The sequence below is a fragment of the Punica granatum genome, chromosome 4 (assembly GCF_007655135.1).
Source record: "Punica granatum isolate Tunisia-2019 chromosome 4, ASM765513v2, whole genome shotgun sequence".
Lineage (NCBI taxonomy): Eukaryota > Viridiplantae > Streptophyta > Magnoliopsida > Myrtales > Lythraceae > Punica > Punica granatum.
This window is the reverse complement of record NC_045130.1, coordinates 578,556-599,255: the sequence shown is the minus strand read 5'-3', so window position 1 is coordinate 599,255 and position 20,700 is coordinate 578,556. Positions and strand designations below refer to the sequence as shown.

At 36.1% G+C, this 20,700-nt stretch overlaps 2 protein-coding genes across 2 annotated transcripts; one reads left to right on the top strand and one right to left on the bottom strand.

Annotated features, from left to right (window-relative positions):
• The first annotated feature begins 1,461 nt into the window (after window positions 1-1,461).
• LOC116203630 (syntaxin-71-like) lies at window positions 1,462-3,993 on the top strand. Its single transcript, XM_031535448.1, has 9 exons — window positions 1,462-1,789; window positions 1,876-2,001; window positions 2,199-2,364; window positions 2,442-2,527; window positions 2,704-2,772; window positions 2,870-2,914; window positions 3,258-3,320; window positions 3,418-3,494; window positions 3,598-3,993. The coding sequence occupies exons 1-9, from the start codon at window positions 1,634-1,636 to the stop codon at window positions 3,608-3,610; spliced, it is 801 nt and encodes a 266-aa protein (XP_031391308.1). The 5' UTR covers window positions 1,462-1,633; the 3' UTR covers window positions 3,611-3,993.
• A 2,596-nt stretch (window positions 3,994-6,589) lies between these two features.
• LOC116203629 (keratin, type I cytoskeletal 9) lies at window positions 6,590-8,747 on the bottom strand. The gene is made up of 3 exons (XM_031535447.1): window positions 8,171-8,747; window positions 7,873-7,937; window positions 6,590-7,615 (listed from the first exon to the last, which is right to left on the bottom strand). Exons 1-3 carry the CDS (start codon window positions 8,348-8,350, stop codon window positions 6,817-6,819), a joined length of 1,044 nt encoding a protein of 347 aa, XP_031391307.1. The 5' UTR covers window positions 8,351-8,747; the 3' UTR covers window positions 6,590-6,816.
• Between the last annotated feature and the right edge of the window lie 11,953 nt (window positions 8,748-20,700).

Sequence of the window (20,700 nt, the reverse complement as noted above, 5' to 3'; positions counted from 1 at the left end):
AAAGTCTCAAGACCTTGTATTTTTTTTTCCCTTTTTGTTATTATAGATGTTAGCAATTTAAAATTTCAGAGGACATCTTATAAGAGGACATAAGGATTTTGCATCAATTTTCATAGTAAATTACTAAAATCTATAAGAATATATATTTTTATTCTAGGTGAATCCTAGAAGCCAGTACATCCAACTCGAAAACGTCTCTTCGCACATAAGGACTCGTTCAACTTTCATATCCATCCACTTTTCTGTTTTCTTTTCATAATACTAAAAAAATAGATACTAGCCAAGTGAGAAAGAGAAGAACATGACAGCAGAAAATTAATATATAATTTTTTTTTTTTATTAGTGATCAAATTTCATCAGTAGCTCTCAAGGTGTGCATGCCTTATGTTTCGTTCTTTCTGTATATAAATTTTTTTTTGTTTTTGCCCGTGAGAAATGATTTAATTATTTTATTTTTTTGACTAGACATTTTTGAATATTCCTTTTCCTCGACTATGATTCTTATATTTATGTCATTAAATATAGATTGCTTATTTTTCACTCTCACCGTTTGATCTGTAATTTTCACACATGTACAATATGAATTGTGAACTTCTTTTTTTCAAATTTTATTTTCTAAAAGTTCTCTAATAAAATAAAAATATGCTTTCTTTATCGTTAAAATACTCTTTCATTAATATTTAATTTAAATTATATTATATTATGTGCTTTTCTTTTACCCTTGTAGACAATCCACTAACATGCATTACTTTCTTAACCAGGCTCACGGGGGCTATCCACCCTATTCTGGAGCGAATCACCCCCATTATTTTCGCTCGCTCGGTTAAGACATTCTTTCAGGTCTACTTCAACAAGCCTCTCTATTCTTGAATGATTTACGTACTTATCAGTCACCTAATTTGCTATTGCTTTGAAACTCGCACAAGCAACACGTGGAGATGGAGAAACGTCCAATCACGAATTAACATTGCTCGTGCTTTGAAAAAACCCGACATCATAAGATTTGCATATATCTCGAGAGCATTTGGATACAACTTAAACTAGATGATAGTGCATTTTAATTCTCAAACTTCAGGGATCAAATTGAAGTTAACCCTTGAATTCTGGCCTTTTTTTTATCCCCTTAAATTATATGAAAGCGCAGAATTATATTTTCTCGGAAAAAATTTATAAAATTTCAAAACGCGGAGGTGGCAAGCGCCAAGCGGCAAAAAGACGGCTAATTACCGGCCCGGATGATCTGCACCGTCTGATCTCTCCAGCAGTATCTGATCCCCACACTTGTCGGCCATCCGACGGTTACTCGGTAAAGCCCAACGCACACCTAAGCCCCTCCAGTCTAGGAGTTCCTGCATGGACCGGCTGCGTGCACCTTTGGGCACATGGCCGGCATCGTGGCGTGTTAAGGTGCATGAAACCCGGTGTATATACCGAGTTCCTCCTCGCAGCCTCCGTCCCCCTCCCTCTCGACCCCGTCGCATCCCACGGAGGCGATGACACAAAAAAAAAAAAAAAAAGGAGAGAACTTCCGCAGAGAGGAAGCAGAAGCAAAGTCAGTTTCCTGATCATTAATCATCCGCAGAGAACACGGTGAGGAAATTGAAACGGAAGCACTGAGTGGAACTTCGGAGAGATGAGCGTGATCGACCTGATAACGAGGGTCGACGCGATTTGCAAGAAGTACGACAAGTACGATGTCGACAAGCAGAAGGAGCCTAACGTCGCCGGTGACGACGCTTTTGCCCGCCTCTACGGCGTTATCGAGGCTGATGTCGAATCCGCCGTCCAGGTTCGTCGAAGGTGTAGGCTGATGATTAGGAACTCTGTTTTGGTTCAGTCACCTTTGCTGAGGGTTTTATGTCGTGAAACTCTCAGAAATCGGAGTTGGCGGCGACGGAGAAGAACAGAGCTACTGTGGTCGCGATGAACGCGGAGATTCGGCGGACTAAGGCTCGGCTGCTCGAGGAGCTCCCCAAATTGCAGAGACTGGCATTCAAAAAGGTCCCCGCACTGCATTGAAATCGTGCGCTTTACAGTTTCTAAATCTGTATATTCGAGTCGTTTTCTGCTGTATTTGAGAATTGCTGAGGTTGGTGTCTTTGATTTACGATCAAGATCATTCTGGGGATTAGAAGTAAGTAATTCCGGTTACATTGATACAAGTTGCGATTTTGATTTCTTCGACTGATATTTTTCAGGTGAAGGGACTTTCGAAAGAAGAGCTCGAGGCTCGAAACGATCTAGTCTTGGCTCTGAAGGACAGAATTGAAGCTATTCCTGATGGGACTGTTGGTGGATCTTCCCAAAATGGTGGTTCTATGGCCTCAACTTCTCGCATGGGGATCAAATTCGACACGACTTCAGGTGCAAAAAATTGTATCTTGTTTACTAGTCATGAATTTTGCTCTCTGATGACGTGTCCCTTGTGTTGGTTCTATTAGATAGGAGATATGATAGTGAACACTATCAGCAAACTGAGGAATCCGACAGGTTCAGGCAGGAGTATGAAATGAGGCGAATCAAGCAGGTGATTTTGTTGCCAATAACATTCTTTGATAATTTTCCTGGTTCCATGTCAATTGGATCTCAGTCAATCGCCTCATCAGTCCCCTAGTCTATCTAATTGCAGTAGATTTTAGTAAGCGGATATATGCTGATATTTTGTGGTTATTATTATTATTTTTGAAAAAAAAAAAAAAACAGGATCAAGGGTTAGATGTGATTGCAGAGGGATTGGACACCCTGAAAAACATGGCTGGTGACTTGAATGAGGTTTCTTCACCAATCACTGTTGATTTACTGTGGTTAAAATTAGAAAAATTAAAATGTTACGCTTATAGTTATCAACTTATACTAAGTTTCTGTGCAGGAATTGGACAGACAAGTACCCCTGATGGATGAAATAGATGACAAGGTAACAACAATTTAACTCTTTGTTCTTGATGCTGACTTTGACCACAGGGACAACATATGATTTGATCTGGGCAAAAATTCTGGATCATATTTTTTTTTCGGAACTTTCTGTTTGTCTTGTTTGGTATGTAATGGCTCATAGAACTATTCAAGTTGTTGACTATCTGTGACAATCTGCTTCCAAAGAGTAAGTTGTATGTCCCTTAACACCATGTCCACCTTCATGTAGAAGTTCGACTCCATCCAAGCCCAAATTTATTGTGTTTATGTGATGGCAAGGCTCGTGTTGAATTGTTTGGTTGGAAGAGTATCCCTCAAATGATTGCCATTTATTTTTTCTTTAGGTTGACAGGGCAGCGTCTGAACTCAAAAACACAAATAGGAGGCTCAAAGATACAGTTACTCAGGTATATCCTCTTGGACTCCTCAATGCTAATCCACTCCTCCTTTTCAACTTTTGAGCTCATGGACACTCTCTATGTATGTGCTGTGTGATCATGTCAGCTGAGGTCGAGTCGCAACTTCTGCCTCGACATAATCCTTCTGTGTATAATTCTCGGGATAGCAGCCTACTTATACAAGTAAGTGAAATTCACCTTCCTTGGAAATGGAGTCCTTGGGAATTCAAGTTACCACAAAAGTTTGCTGTTCGTCTGCTCTCTGATCTTTTTGTCTGTGGTGCAGCGTGCTGAAATAGAAAATGCTTGTGAGCTCGGATTTGCAACCTCACACGAGATGCCCCATCTTTCTGCCAATAGGTTTCCAGTCAATCCTCACGGTGTGATCTGCTGTATTATCCTGTTCTTGGAGGAGTTCTTTGTAGAGTTTCCACCCTCTGTGGTTATCTATGGTTCCGGATAAATTTTTCCCCGTTGTGTGTGTGATTACCGAGGAATCTATGCATAAACGGAGTAGTTTGAAATGCATGTGTTACATGTTCCATAACATACAAGTTAGCTGTAAAGGGTCTTGCCCTGAATAAAAACTTGATGAACTATTATGTAAAGGAGAATCTGCTTATGGATAAGGATTCATCCATTCCATATATGTATAATTGAGAGTGTCCTTTTCCTTGTCGTACTCTTCACCTTTTCATGTGCGATGGACGTTAAAGGCGGTAGAAAAAAATCAGTTCCCAAATGGATGTACTTGGTTTTCCATTACAAAAGGGAAGAAACATGTTAAAAGCAGCATGAGATGAGATGTTCAATCACTACTCGGAATTCGCATGATCCCATGTTTTCATGTCCTAATAATGATTGTTTGAGCAGGACTCATTTGAAGAAATTATTGAAGTAGAAATTTTATCTATATATTATATAAAATCAAGAAACCAAAAACTCTCCTTTGATTTTGCTATAATTTTCACAAAATGTCTTTTTATCTTTCAATTTTTTTGATTTATCAGGTTGTGATTATTACGGTAATTAAATAGCATATATAATCACTTATACGTTCGCCACACAATCCCTGTCCTTTCTTTTGTCCCTTTTCTCATGATGTTTAGTCCACATTTTTTTTTGAAATTATGAAAGATATTATTCTTATAATTTAAAAATTATTTTCTTTTAATAACTGCAATTTTGCAATCCTCTTCGTTTTAAAATTTGAAATCGTTTATTCCTCGATCAACACTTTGTTAGTTACGAGTAGTCATATCTCAGCATATATATGTATATGTGATACGTGGCACATGGTCAAAGCTCTTACAAGAGATCCATTTGTGTTCGAAAATGGATCGTGGTCAGTCAAATTGCCTGCTCGAAGGGAACTGAGCAGCCAATTTCCAATTTCATCTGGCGAGGGGAGAGAGCATGAGCATCGACCCACCCACGCGCACTCTGTGGGCGCGTTCGGAAACTTGGTTTTCCATTTACGGATTTATTTGCTATGTTCGCCCTCCTGTCTTTGTCTTAGCCCCCCTCCCCTTATTTCCTTCGACCGAAGTGAAAGATCGAAGATGGAGGCGGTCCCCCTTCTCCGCTTCATCTATTAATTTGGATCGGTTAATTAACGATCGCGAGCATCAAAACCAAACAGTCCCCTACCCCCCACATAAATTCTAGTCCCATCAATCTTATTAATATCATATAAGGAGATCAGAAAAAAATGAACATTCAAATCTTTTCTTGAATATGCAGCAGCGGAAATCTAAATCTGTGGCCCGTCTCTCGCCTTAAATCAATTACAAGTTACGAACAATATTTTATATCTAATAATCTTTCGAGGTAATCCAATAACAGTTGAGATACTGAGAAATATGTGGGCTGCGCATTGCAATAGCTAGCTCGCTCAAATAGATCGGGCGATAATCGAAACACCATCCATACCATAGCATTCTTCTTGTTGTTTATATTGCCCCCGAAGATGGCCCACAGTCAAGAACCATTCATTCAACCTTCCACAAAAGCAGACACTGACTAATAAACATCTTCGCAATGAGAAAAGAGAAAAGGAAAACGTGTATATTAATTATATTATTAGTAGCTAGCAATATATATATATATATAAAGTTCATTTTATTTTGTTAACTTGTATTCATCATATATATATATATATTGACTTGAATTGGATATCAAAACATTGGCGGTTATATTATTCCTACAAAGTCAACCAAACTACTAATTTAAGCTGCTAACGGATATGAAAAATTCATAATTTTATTACATGGGAAAAAGATAATTAAGCCGATCAATAAATGACACAATTTGTACCTTTCTTTTTTTCTTTTTTTTTTTCTCGCGCCTTTTCAGAAGATTTGGAAAAGGCTGCAACTAATAGGATTTTGCTAGCCATCTCTTAATTCTTATCGATAGAAAGAAAGAACGTAAAATTCGTGTTCTTTTCCGAAGGGAAGAGGAGATTTTGAGTTTAGCCGCAAGAGAGCATCCATCATATAGAGCAGCAGCATGTCACAGTACATTACATCACATTAACAATGGGCTCAAAATGGGCCCTACTTTCGTTAGCGGCTCGGGACTATAAAGGCCCAATAGCTCAAACAGAAACAGGTGACAACAAGTGCACTGCAGGAATCTGCTCCTCACCCTCAGGGTCGCACTACCTATAGCATTCCCTAATCCCCTCCATCTTCTTATTATTGTATATCTTATCCCCCTCCCCCCCAATATGTGACCTAATATCTATAAATCTAATAGATCTCGACTAATTTAGTTCAAACTGGATCGATCTATTAAAAAGTGAAGACATTGTATATATATATATATATATATATATATATATATATATATATATATATTTTTTTTTTTGGGGTAAGCTCTTTTATCTTAATTTTAAAATGAGGAAAAATCGCATGTCGTGACACGTCAATGGGCTTTTAACTTCTCTGTGCAAACCACTTATCAGGAAAACAAAACAAATAATTAATCAAATAAGGGAAATTAATTAATTAAAAACAAAAAAAACAATGCAAATTGCACACTGGTAGGGATTGGGGAATAGAGAGAGATAAAATTACAAAGCTGCCCCTACATTGCATTTGACTCCTTTGAGGCGCAAGTCTATCCTCTTCGGTCTGCCTGTTTCACACCCTAGAAGACATCCTCCTACTACTGTTTACATCCGAGAGAGAGAGAGAGAGAGAGAGAGAGAGAGAGAGAGAGGGCGACGTTATTCTCACCCCACAACACAAAGGCACACATTGTCACTGACAACCTGCAAATAAAATTTCCTCCCATTTTTATAGATTATATATAATTTAATATTAATTAAAGAAAACAAAACTCTAAAAAAAAAAAAAAAAAAAGGAACTGAAATTTGCTGTAACCCTAAGCAAGCACTGCTCCTCAAACGAACGAATGCCCCAAGAGTTTTTACGATACGATAATCATCGACAACATTTCGAGCTCATAGACTTGCGGAATAATGTCTCCCACCAACGATTCACATCAGAGACTTCAACGATCGGGCCTTCACCGGCTTCCTCGTCCTCTTCCGCCCTCCCCCTCCTCCACTTCCCTCCTCATTTGTCCCACCTTCTTCCACCTCATCCTCATCTTCTTCTATATCGTATATCACTGCATAATCCAATTCCATCTCCTCCTCCCCGCCGGCGCCTACCCGACACGATGGCGGCGGCGGCGGCGACGTCCCCGAGCTCCGTCCGCTGCTCTCTTCCCCCGCCTCTATCCTCGACTCCCCTCGGCCTCCTCCTCCTCCTCCTCCTCCTCTGCTGCCGCTGCCACCCCTCTGAGTCTGAGCTCGCCGTCTCCCCCACGAGGGGCCGAACCCCGAGTAGTAATAGAACTGGTTCGAATTATTTGCCTCGGACGACGACTTGGACGATGGGCCTCTCTTGGGCGGCCGGCCCCGGCGGCCCGTCCCGCCCTTCTTGGCTGAGGAGGCAGACGGCTCAGTACCAGAGCCATAGGCCGCTCCACTAACGCTATTATTATTGTCGGTATTGTGAGACTTCGAGTGGTGGTCGCATAAATAATGCCCTTCCTTGGCCTCTCTAGAGCACTGCCACCCCTTGCCGTTGGTCCTCTTGCAGCATCCCCTCATCATGCCGAAGCCCCCGGGGAACCCACCCCTGGTATTACTATTACCTTCCCGATAATGAGCAGTATCATCGGTATTATTATGATTATCACCATCATCAATATTATTATCATCGGGAGCTTCCTCTCGCTTCCAGTTCCCAGTATCATAGTCATCATCCTCCATGGCCATCTCGACGCCGCTGCCCGCCGCACAGACGAGAAATTACACAAAGCCAACCGCATTGTAACTACGGGCACCCAATGGGAGCAGACGATAATTGGTATTTAACTAGGGAAATCTCGGGGAAATTATCGACCTATCCACTATCGCGTTATCCCGAGACCATAATGCAAAACCCTACTTGTTTCGACAAGACCGATAAAACCGATATGCGGCAGAAATTAATGAGCTAGCGTAATCGAACGAGGGAGGCCGGGAGTAGCAGCAATTACTTACCCGTCGAGCGGTCCGAGGGAATCGCTGAAGGTGGCATTTCCGGCGAATCCGTCAGCTCCTTCGAGCTGCGAGGTGAAGACGAGACCGATTAAACCTAATCAACGGGCTGTGGTGGAATGCGGGGGATAGAATTTTAGGGTTCTGGGCAAACCCTAGTGAAAACCCTACCTCGGAAGGGGGGAGGGGGAGGGAAATGGGTGGGGGGGGGGGGGGGGGGGGGGGGAGGGGAGGGTTTAAGAAGGCGGCAGATCTGTCGAGGAAATGAAGAGAGGAGAGAATAGAGAAGGAATAGAGTTACCTGGCGGTGGTGGTAGAGATGAAACGACGACGTCGGGGAGGGGTAGTCGTGAGAGAAGGTAATCACGTCCCATGGGGACTGGTTGAGCTGGCAGACGTGCGACTGTAAGGCCGCGGTCGGCGTCGAGGAGGAGAGACCCAGCTGCAGCGACGAGAGCTTCGCGTTCTTACGGATCCTCATGTGCGTGCGGGGGTGGTGTGGGCGGACCTCTCTCTCTCTCTCTCTCTCTCTCTCTCTCTCTGTCCGAGCTCTCTCTCTCTCTCTCTAACCCACGGAGAGGAGAGGACGATATAATACACAGAGGCACAGAGAGAAAAGAGAAAAATTAATGGAGGAGATGAATATTTATAGAGGCGGAGAAGAAGATGATTTTTTTTTTTTGGCAGAGAGAGAGGTAGAGGGTTAATGGGGCTGGCTGGGGCTGGGGGGCTGTTCTCCCTCTCTTTCTCTCTCTATTTTTTCTTGTACATATGCAGATCTCATCTCCCACACAAACACACATACGCCCTCTCTCTCTCTCTCTCTCTCTCTCTCTCTCGATAATGAGGGTTTCTTATTAACTTTCTGTTGCTTTCTCTATCCCTCTCCGCCCTTCATGTGTTTCGATATAGTGTGGTGTTGGGGCTGTGGGTGGACGATTTTAACCCTATGCTTCCCTGCTTTTTACGTGCCAGTCCACAACGGTTTCCTTGGTCCGTATAATGGGAAATTGGAATTTTGGGGGGCGGATGCTACACTACACGTCATCATCCCACACCCCCACCGGTTCGTCCCAAAATAAACTATCTTATAATTATAATTTTATTCTGATATACATATGCGAGCTCGGAAAGCAGAGGAGGGGATCCGGTGTGGTCATTCCCAAGGCAAGGCAAGGCAAGTATTTGGCAACAATGGTGGCCTGAGGTGCGGAAGACATGATAATTAAAAGGGGTGTAGGGTCTCTAGCTAGTCACATTATTTGAATATCATATCATCATACAATTATGAAACTTATTAATTATATGCATACATGTTAGAACGCATGCATCTTTGTGAACGGCTAACCATTGGGTCGCCAGACTAGCTCGTAAATTCTAGGATTACTGGCTTGGATTGCTGCTTAATTTGCAGGTAGTATGTATGTAACGACATTTTCTTGAAGGAAATTTCACCTGCATATGCAGATGGAGGATGGTCGTCTCAGATGAGAGCTGGGGAATATCATGACCCAGCTAGCCAGCTATCGGTGAATTCAGAATCCAAGATATATACTAGCCCATTTAAAGGATTTCCCGTATTATAATACTCTTGTCTGATTCCGAGCTGATTAATTATCCCATTAATTCCTTACTCCTCTTCTAAAATAATTACTATCTCATTGATTGCTTTTTAATAATCTGTTTCGCCTCTTAAAAAGCACTTTGTTCGTATCTCGAGTAAAATCTAGATGAAACAACCAATCTGCATATTTCAATTACACCATATATATATATATATATATATATATATATATATATATATATATATATATATATATATATATATATATTGAATCTCCTTTGACATTCGTCTCAAATATAATTCTTCCTCTAAAAAAAATATCTATGATTATGTCTTACGTTTTATTTTCGTCTCCCTTCTAGTGTACCATCACTTTTTCCTCTCAAACTCGCAGAAATTCTTGACGTGGCACATTTTTTAGCCAAATTTCGGGGGCGGTGGCTAAAAATTTGGAATTAGAACGACTCAAGAGTTAAAACTAATGGATTTTAGTCATTCCTTTCAAAATCTAAAGAAATTTGAAATAAAATGATGAATTAGATCCGAGACAAACGTTATACTACATGGCTTAAATGTCCTTATATAATAATATTCATTTGACCCTACAAATGTATCACCTCATATTTTCTGTCAATCTTGAACGGGGAGATAAACGACGGACTAGAATTGAAATAAAAATGAAATGTTAAGGATTTTAAGATAATTTTCAAAGGGTAGCTAGATTTGAATCATTTGACACAACACAAACATCAAACTTGGAATTGTATATATGATGTAATTTTTTACCCTATTTCTAACAAATACTAATTTAATTGATTAACTACTTAACTTCGAGTGCTTTCAATGGAGATTTCTATATGCAATATATTTGACGCTCACAGAAAAAAAAAAAAAAGACCTTGCTATCAAGGCTAATAAATTGATGTTCAAACAAGGATTATCAGCGGGCACTTCGTAATTTCACTTTAAAGGATTATTGATTACTTGAAAAATGTCCATGTAACAGAAGATAGAAAGAAACTTCTTATTAATAATCATATATCACTACATGATATGAAAAGAGAGAGAGAGAGAGAGAGAGAGAGTTAAAAATCATCATTTTGATTATTTAAATTGTATTAAACAAGTAAATTAAATAGCAGAGAATCGGGGCCTCGATAATCCCTACAATATCCAAGCAGTGAGAGTTGGAGTCCTATTGGAGAGGTTACCAGAAGATTGTGAGTCCCCTCGAGCATTGTGATACATAATTCACAACTCAGTTCACATATAGGTTGCCTTTCCAATAAAATGCCTCACCTCCAACAACCCCTCTATTAGTGGATAAGCATAACTCCCTTACTAAAACCGGCATCATTCCAAGCTCCCCGTTCCTTGCGGTATTCTAAGCCATCGAGCTACCACTTCCGAGTCCACCTCAAGAACTAGTTTCATATTCTTTATCTTTAAAAGAAATTAATTATTAATTATTTACTATTTATCATGGAAACCTAACGATTGCTGCCGCAGGAGCAAGATGGGGGGGGAGCAGAGGTTAGAGCGTCGGTTGAACGCGCTAAAAGTCCAAGCGTGGTGACCGGTGGTGGCGAACAAAACTTGGCCCCATTTAGGAAAAAAGATACCTTCATGAGTGTACCTGGTGGGCCCCGTTTATTTAACTCGTTTCATCAAATTAACGGCTGCGATGGCCCACTGTGTACATGGCTGCAGTGACGTGGCAGTATTACATCCCCGAGTTATTTATATAAGCACATAATAAAATGATAATACACATGCGACTTTTTCGAGCAAAAAAAAAGAAAAAGAAAAAGAAAAAGAAAAACGCTTCCGACTTGGGAGAAACAAATCTTCTTTATACAAAACTCTTTATTCATAGTGGACACTTATCAAGCAATTAGATTTTTACTCTTTTTTTAATATTATTAATAATAATAATTATTTCATATTTTATTTTATTATAATACTCTTATATAGATCCATAGCAAGCAAACCATGACACATATCATCCTTTCATTTTTCTTCATGTTGCCCCCTTCTTTCCTAATTTTTATGGTGTGCCCACAAACTTTGATTGATTGTTTGTCTTTGTCCCTTCTTCTTTTGTTCGATTACAAAGAAGACCCTAGACTTAATACTTTCTATCTATTCGTTTTTATACTTCTTCTTCCAAGTGCATGATTACTCCAAGAGGTCGCGAGTTTTTTTTTTATACCAATTAGAGCCCTTCTTTCACCATCCCATAAGGATGGTCTACGGGGTTCATAACTACTCCTCTTACTACATAACGCTTATCTAGCCAACATTTAGATCCAACTCTACCCAGAAATTAGATTTTCTTTCCTATTTACTATGGAGACAAAGAATCTAGTGGACACTTGTCAAGCAATTAGATTTTTGCTTTTTATATTACTACTAATAATTATTTCATATTTTATTTTAGAAAAAATGCTAGCACATATCACAGTTGGAAAATAATTTTCATGGTGCATCATATTTTGAAAAAATTTCACAATGTATCGTGAAATTTTTTAAAATTTTTCATCGTGCATCACATTGTTACTTTTTCGTTCGAAATTGGATTGAATGGTAACGTTACAATATTTTCAGGCACATTATTGCACAAAAGAAAACTTGAGGGATTTAAACGAAATTAAATGAAAAACGTATAAAAAAAAAGGAAAACAAAGGGGCTGATTGAGGGGCCTCGCCAGCCACCCTACACCCCCTCATTCAATAGTTTTCTTTTGTGCGATAGTGTCCTTGAAAATGTTATAACGTTACCATTCAATCCAATTTTGCACGTAGAAGTAATGATATGATGCACGGTGAAAAATTTTAAAAAATTTCATGATGCATCGTGATTTTTTTTCAAAATATGATGTACGGTGAAATGATTATCAAACTGTGATGCATTGTGTCATTTTTCCTTTATTTTATAGTAATATTCATATATAGATCCACAGTAAGCAAATCATGACGCATGTCATCCTTTCTTTTTTCTTCATGTTGCCCTTCTCTTTCCTAATTTTTATGGTTTGCCCGCAAACTTTGATGATTCTTTTTGTCCCTTCTTTTTGTTTATTCAATTACAAAAAAAACCCTAAACTTAATACTGTAAAATAAAAAGTTAAACAAAGAGAAATCAAAAGTTCCATTAGCGGGAATTAAATCCATAACCTTTTGATTTAAAACAAGTGTATGATGATGTACAAAATCAACTCAAATAGGTTATATCATGTAAAAGTGAAGTTTTTACCGTAATCTATGTATAAATTTCTAATATCATAATAGAAAACACAATATCATTAGAAAAAGGAAATATTATATCGGCGAGTGTGAATTGATCACGAACAAAATGCAACTAAAAAGTCAACCTAGAAAAACATAATTTACACAATTAAATTAAGTGGTAGAATTCAACACGACTTTAAAATATAACACATGTATTATTATAGTTCTTTAAACCTATGCATTGTTTAGGTTTGAAATGGGTTAATACTTCAATTATATTATTTGAAAATACAAATGTAATTTAGTTGAATATTTCAATTTATATAATCAGAGACTAATAATTATATTATTTTTAATATTTAATATTCTCTCAATAAATAAGAAAATATAATATATTTTGGTATAAACGACATGAAGATACATATCTTCATAATCTTATAGGGAATTCATCGATGCAATTTTTTGACCTCACGGCAAAACGCGGGAATCATTCCCTAGTATGAACTAAAACTGTTGTTTTGAACAATTAAACTACAATAGGACACATGTCCTTTTTCTTTTTCATTGTAGCCTTTTCTTTTCTTCTTCTTCAAGTTTTACCAACAAGTTTTTATTTTTTTTTCGTTTTTTTTCCCTTTTTATTTCTTCTTATATCATCCAAAAACTTTCAAAATTAACACGTCTTAACTATTTATAAATAAATTCATTAACACGTGTCATATCCAACTAAAGTGGAGCAGAGTATCATTTTGATACTCATCTTTTCTTTTTCAAAATGATATCATATGTAATTTTTTTCTCTATAAATTTGTGGATAAATGATGATAAAGTAGGCATTGTTAGAGTGTTAGAATATTTCTTTATTATAATATCTTTGACTCTAACCGATCACTCAATTCTTTTATTTATCTTTTCTTTTTTTCTTTTAGTTTAAGCAATAAATTATTGTTAAATCATTCTTTCTACATATATGTATATTTGAAATAACGTCATAACTCCTAACTAATGAATTTATTAGATCTCAACTATTCATTCTTAGAAAACTAATATATATGATATAATAAAATGAGATAATTTCTTTTTTGGTAAGTATTAAAGTGAGTTAATTTCATTAAATTTATTTATAAACCCAAGCATCCATATATTTTAACTAATAGTTTCAAACTAAATTTTGTTCGTAGATTGCATTTGGTACTTTATATGATAATTAATATATGTTGGGATATATTGTCCCACACGAAAAAATTAAGAAAGAGATCACAAGCTTATATGAGTGTTGAGTCCAGCAATTTATTAGCTTAAACTTTTGGGTTGCAGATGGGCTTAAGTCCATATAAGTCATAGTGAATTTTTGCATAATATCAGAGCGGATTACACTTTCGCTTGCATGTATGGATTTACACCAAGCCAGATTCGATTTTTAGACAGCAAAGAGTGTGACTTATGTTAGTTAGGTCCTAGAGTGGCCCAATCCAGTTTCAAGGTAGCTAAAAGGTGCACCTCTACTTAAGCTTGAGTGTGGAGTTTGATGCTAGTTTGTGTTTAAGGGCACGTGGCACGTGATGAATCACACGTTGTCACGTGAACACCTAAACACTCGCCCTCAACAACTTACTTCGAGCCGAGTTCTCCTCTCTTCTAGACTCGGGCTTTAACTACCTCGAGATGGGCTTTCTTTTCTGAACTCGAACTTCACTAGCTACGAGTTCCACATCCAGACATGGCGCGATATGAGTCCCTATACGGCGTATGCGGAAGCCTAACCCGCTCTGATACCATATAAAATTCCACATGGCCTATAAGCTATTGGGCCAATCTTCAACTCAAAAGTTCGAGCCAATAGAATGTGGTACTTAATCTCTTATAAATTTGTGGAACTCCTCTTAAATTTCGATGTAAGACTCAATTCATTCTTAACTCTCAACACCCGCCATTGCGTAGTAATGTGTGATCCATCACGTGTCACATGCCCTTAAACACAAACTAGCCTCGAGCTCCACACTCGAGCCTAACTAGAAGTGTACTTTTTAGATACCTCAAAACTGAATCAGGCCATCTCGGGCCTGACTAACGTGATGCGTACTCTTGACTTCCTCAAAACCGAATCCAACGTGGTTTGAGTCCACACGTGCAAGCGAAAGTGTAATATGCTCTAACACCATGTAAAAATCCAACTTGGGCCTACATTGACTTGACTGCAATCCAAAAGCTTAAACTAATAGATTGTTGGACCCAAGCCTCATATAAACTTGTGGTTTCTTTCTTAATTTATCCGTGTGGGACAACAAATCTCAACAATAGATGTGTTTAGCAAAAACACTTTAGTATAGTATTATAATTTAGGAAGTAACAAAAAAAATATAATTAATATAAACATATATATAAGTATTATACTTAATATAAACAAGTATATTTGTGAATAGAAAAATTATAAAATTATAATAGCACTACTATATATAATAAGGTTAAAAGAAAGATAGCTATATAATTTCCTTTATTCTCTTATTTCACCCCCATTTTAGCTTGACTTCTTTATTTTATTTCTTCTATCACTATGTTTTACTCTTTTAAACATGCTATGTAATATAAAGCATAAATAATAAATAAATATTATTTAGACAGAATATTCTCAATCGTATATTTAGACAAAATTTTAACCACTTAATACTTGAAAGATATATTTTGTCTTTCTTAATGTATAGTTGGCCATGTACTATATAATATTGGTCCATCTTAACCTCAGAGAGCCTTGTGACTCCGATGGACTTTCCCATCAAATGTCTGCTTTTTACGACTTTCTTTTATTTTTTATAAGTTACGACAATTTTTAATCCGTTGCATCTCTTAGTTCTAATCTTGCGTTTTTTATTCAAATACATTCTTAATTTTTTCTCTCCTTTTCATGTAAAAATTATTTAATCACTATTTTTAAAATTTCATAGAAACATTTGTCTTTTCATACTTATCTTATAATATCATTTAATTAAGCTTTTATTTATTATTCTTCCACGATTATGTATGTTCACAACATTGAAACAATTTTGAAATTAAAGCGTTCAATTAATCTTAAAATGAGTCAAGCTATACTAATTGTTAATATACTTTCTAATATTACAAATATTCGTTATCATACTTCGATAGTATGAAAGTATCAATTGTTGACAAAAAAGTTTTTAAAGACCCACGTCATAGCTCAGGCTCCTTCCTAGTAGTAGTAGTGTGAGGTCAGAGGTCCTTACATGTAAATCCAAAATCTCTCATTTGCACAACTGATATGAGATTCTGGGCGTGGTGATCATTTTATGGTATCTATATAAAATCTAAAAAATTATTGTAAATTGAGAATTTATGATTTCCACTAATATTATCATAATTAGAAAATTGGATTTGTATAAATTAATGTATGGACTTGAAATATTATTGCTGGCTAATCAAAGGATGCACAAAGAAACAAACTTTAATTTTTCTCTTGTAATAGTAAAAAGTACTTCTAGTATCATGTGAGTATTGAGAACATAACATGGATAATTGGACCAGAAGTTCTATAAGTATGCTAAAATTTGAATTTGAGTTATAAATGAATAAATTTAGCTATATTATACATATTTGGTGCAAACCAACCAATTTTTCATTATGTCTAAACCGCCAAAATATGTGCATTATACAAGCTAATGAGTAATGAAACTATTAAATAATGAGACATATATAAACTAGTTTAATCAGAGCCAACAGTATAAAAAAATCAATGTTCATGCAAAATATAAAATATATATGACAAATACAAAATAATAGTCATATTCATAACATTGATCTATTTCCCCGCTATAGAGCGCGGGTTTGCTTCCTAGTTAATGCTATTACCAGTGTACGAGTGTGTGTGTATATATATATATATATATATCTATTTTCATGTGGGATTGTTAAGCCGGTCGCCTCTCCCTCTTGAACCCCATTTTGCTCGTAGAGAAAAAAGAATTCTTACATATATGGTACACGCCTTGGTCGAATTTAAATCCGTATAATTTACTTAATTTTAATTTAACAAATTAAATATTACATTTTCGAGTTGTACATTGTCAAGTTGAGGTCATTCAATAATTTGATTTCCTAGAATAACATTAAAATCTTTTGTATTCTATACTGCTCCGATAATTTCATTTTATTGTCAAAATCACGAAAGAAAAATTTCGAAACAAATACATCTATTTCATGTATATTCCTTTTTTTAATAGAAATAGTAAAAAGATTGCTAATTTCTCTTTTGTTATTTTAAATTTATTATAAATAATAATTTTATAAACTAATATTAATTAACTTATTTGTTTGCAAAGTTAAAACTATGATGTTAATAGGAGTTGTTACAATTTTGAAATCTCAGTCCATACAAAAATCATATTGACGACTCTAATAACTCTCACTTACATAAATAAATTTTATTTTTTTTGATATAGTTTATGTTACATCCTTTTTATAATTCAAATGCTTGTTTATTGAGTTATTTATATGCATAAACTGTGGAGCATTAACAATTACTTTTTGAGAAAATTTATTTCCTTTTTATATTTATTAAAACTACCAAGTTAATGTCATGTGAAACTGACAATTTAATATTTCAGTGTCAAGACTAGCATTGCGATTTAATTTACTAGTCCGAATATTCCAAGGGCTTTTTGTTTTCTTTTTTTCTTTTTAACCTAATCAATCTGTGCAGTACACCGACATGAAATTAAATATTAACTCCTTGTAAATAATTTTATTATAAGTTCATTAGTTGTCTGGCTATGAAACGAAGTATATATGCGATATATGCGTATGGTGGTATAACATATCCTCTCTGATACACGCAAAACAGACTCTCTCGAGTAGAGTTCGATACCCGGAGACATGTGACGGGTGTATATTGAAAGATATATATATAACCATATAATAGGTTTGGCTTTGCGGGCATAACCTTGATATAACTTGTGAGCTCATATGCCGATTCCATAATAATATCAGAGGGAAGCTGCCTCAAATAATGTATTGCTAAGAGTAGGAACATATATCATAGACCATGTATAGGTTGTGCATGCATGCCAATGGGCCGAGTGAGTCAATCAATTATTATAATAATACCAGGGCAGGGCACTGTACACAATATCAAATGCAGAATACGGATGTTATGAAATCTATATATAGCAGCAATATGTAGAGAGATAGACGTGCATATATATATAAATATATTCAGCAAAAAAAAAAGGCATGCATATATATAGATGTATTTTTTAATTAAGAATATTACGAGAGAGGGACGGGGCCATTATGGTCAAAAAACACATGAAACACATACTTTAACATGATTCCGATTGAGGCTAAGGCCATATATACAAATAAAGTTGCCTTTTGTTTATGTGGTGATCGATTCTCTTCTCGATCGGTCGCAAAAAGAGGAACTCTACAAACAAAACAAAACAAACAAACAAATAAAACAACAAAAATATAGATATGCATGGAACCGAGGAATTTAATTGCTGTCGCACAGAGAGCACTTGCTCATTTTATAACTCATATTAATTACTGTCTCGGATGTGTTCTGATAAGTCATGTGATATTTGATACACCTGAACAAAATGGGGATAGAAATGTAAAAATGTTGAGAGAAAAATAGTGAGTTTTTGGTTGAAAAAAGAGTAATTATTATATGTATTGGTCAAATTATCTATCGAAATTTTTTTTCTATATATTTGTAGATTTATATAACGAAAAAGAACATATGTGATACTTATATCAAAACTCGTTAAAATGGGTATTATTCAATTATTTTGAAGGAAGTTCATCGCTACAAGTTAAAGAAGAAATGTGATCATAATGGAATGTTCTTTTTGACTAGTAAAAGTGATATCAAATAAGAAAATGGAATAGAATGATGAGATGATCATCCGATCCATTCCATTCCCTTCGTATGTGCCAAACGCAATTTAAATTCCAATTGGACTAACACATGACTAGGTACATAAAAGTGAAAATTCGAAGTTATGGAGAAGAGAAATAAAGGGGGGGGGGGGGGGGGGGGGGGTGGGATGGAGTTCTGTGGTTAGGGGAGACAGCGAAGAGTTAACATTAAATGGTCCGTTTGTTTTGAAATTTAAAATCACTTTAATTTTAATTTTAATTTTAACTAAACACACTATATAATAAAAATATATATTTTTCAATTAAAAAATTTTAACTTTAATTTTAACTCAACATACTATACAATTATTTATCCTTTTTCACAATTAAAATTAAAATTACTTTAACTCTAAAACTAAACGCACCATAATAAATCCAACTTTCTTTTAGGTGCTTGCTTTACTGGGCAGGTCTGGCAGAGGCAAAGGCCGGGGAATTGGCATTTCATTTCATGAAGAAAAGAAAAAAAAAAAGGGAGAAGAAGAAAAAGAGAAGGAGAACAAACAAACAAATGAATCTTTGTTGTAAAAGCACTCACCCACGCTCGGTTGTATAATTGCTGTCCTGCCCGCTGGGGATTACTGATTTATCCTCCCATCAGATTCTCTCTAGCCAAAATAACTAAAAATGTAAAGGAAAAAAAAACTTTCACTCATATATTATACATCATTTTTATTTTAAACTCACCTTGTTTTTCCTCCTTTTTCGGTCATCTCTCTCACTCAAAGGAAATTGAGAAAAAAAAAAGAAATGCAAATTCACACCTTTATTTTATATTTTTGAAAAATATATTTTCACGAAAGGGTTTTCAGTTTTCACCACTTATAACACATACACTAAGTTAAGCTCATCAACAATGGCTGAAACAGACTGTCTTGATCTCTGTAGGGGAGCAAATTAAGCTTGCATTTAGTTTTTGAATTGGATTAGTGATTCAACTCAATTTGATTTTGTATAATGATTACAAGTGTTGACAAATATATTAATGTGTGATAATATATATGTATGTATGTATATATAGATGTGAAAGTAGATAGAAAATTAATTATTAAAAAATTGATTATAAAAATGATTATGAAAAAGTACGAGTGAGAAATTATTATTGAATGGAAGAAAAATATAAAATAGCAATGATTATATTATTGAAGTTGGGGAAGAATAGAGTTAAGTCGATTAAAATTGAATTATTACTTGAAAAAATAAACCGATAGCAATTAAGTCATATGTACATGATTCTAAAATTCTTCACCAATCATCCATTTTTATCAATGTTAGATTAGATTGGACTACCACCCACACCCCACCCCACCCATGTCCATGGTGATTAGTGGGGATCGTTGCTGCCAGTGGAAGATTCTGGTGAGTCATGAAGAGCATCTAGCCAGGAGCTAATTGGATGGATTATGAAAACATTTGCAGTTTGATTTGGAATAAAAATTTGCATTCTTAGCATTTGTTTGATTATTCAAATTAAATACTGAAATTAAATTTTTGACACTATATTAAATTCAACCTTACTCGATAAGTACAAAAAAAGACATAATTTGATAAAATTAAGTAAAAAAAAGCATTTAATAATTAAGTAAGTGAGGATCTACTTTTGTATATTTGCTGAATCGTTTAGTCCGTCTAAGCTATTTTTAAATTTTGTGCCATTGCCTTGAATTTATTGTGATTTGCAAAATGATCCGAAACCATTGTAAGCTAGAGAGAGAGGGAGAAAGAGGGGGAAAGAGCGCGACTAGCAGGAGGAGGACAATGGTGGCCCTGATTCCGGCCACCACTTTCTCAGGTGAGGTAGCCGACTACCCTAGAGATCGCCGGTGACTTCGTTTGGAAGATCGTGGTCGAGATCAAGGCCATCTCTGCTCGGGATCTCCTTCTCTCTCTCTCTCTGGAAGGGAATTGGAGAAGTGGTTTGGGATCACTGGCGATCTCACCTGAGACGATAATGGACAGAGTCAGGGCCACTACCTTCCCCTAACCCTGTTCAGATCTGAAAGAAGGAAAGTTTGTGGCCATTTTGTAATCAGGATTTCAAATGATATGAAATTTTCAATATTTATTCCACCAAATAAAATTAATTTTATTGGACAAGTACGTAT

Bases quoted from the DNA above. Each gene is read 5' to 3' on its own strand.
- LOC116203629 (XM_031535447.1), bottom strand. From the start codon at position 8,350: ATGAGGATCCGTAAGAACGCGAAGCTCTCGTCGCTGCAGCTGGGTCTC. The intron at 7,938-8,170 runs GTAACTCTATTC...TTCACCTCGCAG, and splicing joins ATCTCTACCACCACCGCCAG to CTCGAAGGAGCTGACGGATT. The intron at 7,616-7,872 runs GTAAGTAATTGC...TGCGGCGGGCAG, and splicing joins TCCCTCGGACCGCTCGACGG to CGGCGTCGAGATGGCCATGG.
- LOC116203630 (XM_031535448.1), top strand. From the start codon at position 1,634: ATGAGCGTGATCGACCTGATAACGAGGGTCGACGCGATTTGCAAGAAG. The intron at 2,773-2,869 runs GTTTCTTCACCA...GTTTCTGTGCAG, and splicing joins TGGCTGGTGACTTGAATGAG to GAATTGGACAGACAAGTACC. The intron at 3,321-3,417 runs GTATATCCTCTT...TGATCATGTCAG, and splicing joins TCAAAGATACAGTTACTCAG to CTGAGGTCGAGTCGCAACTT.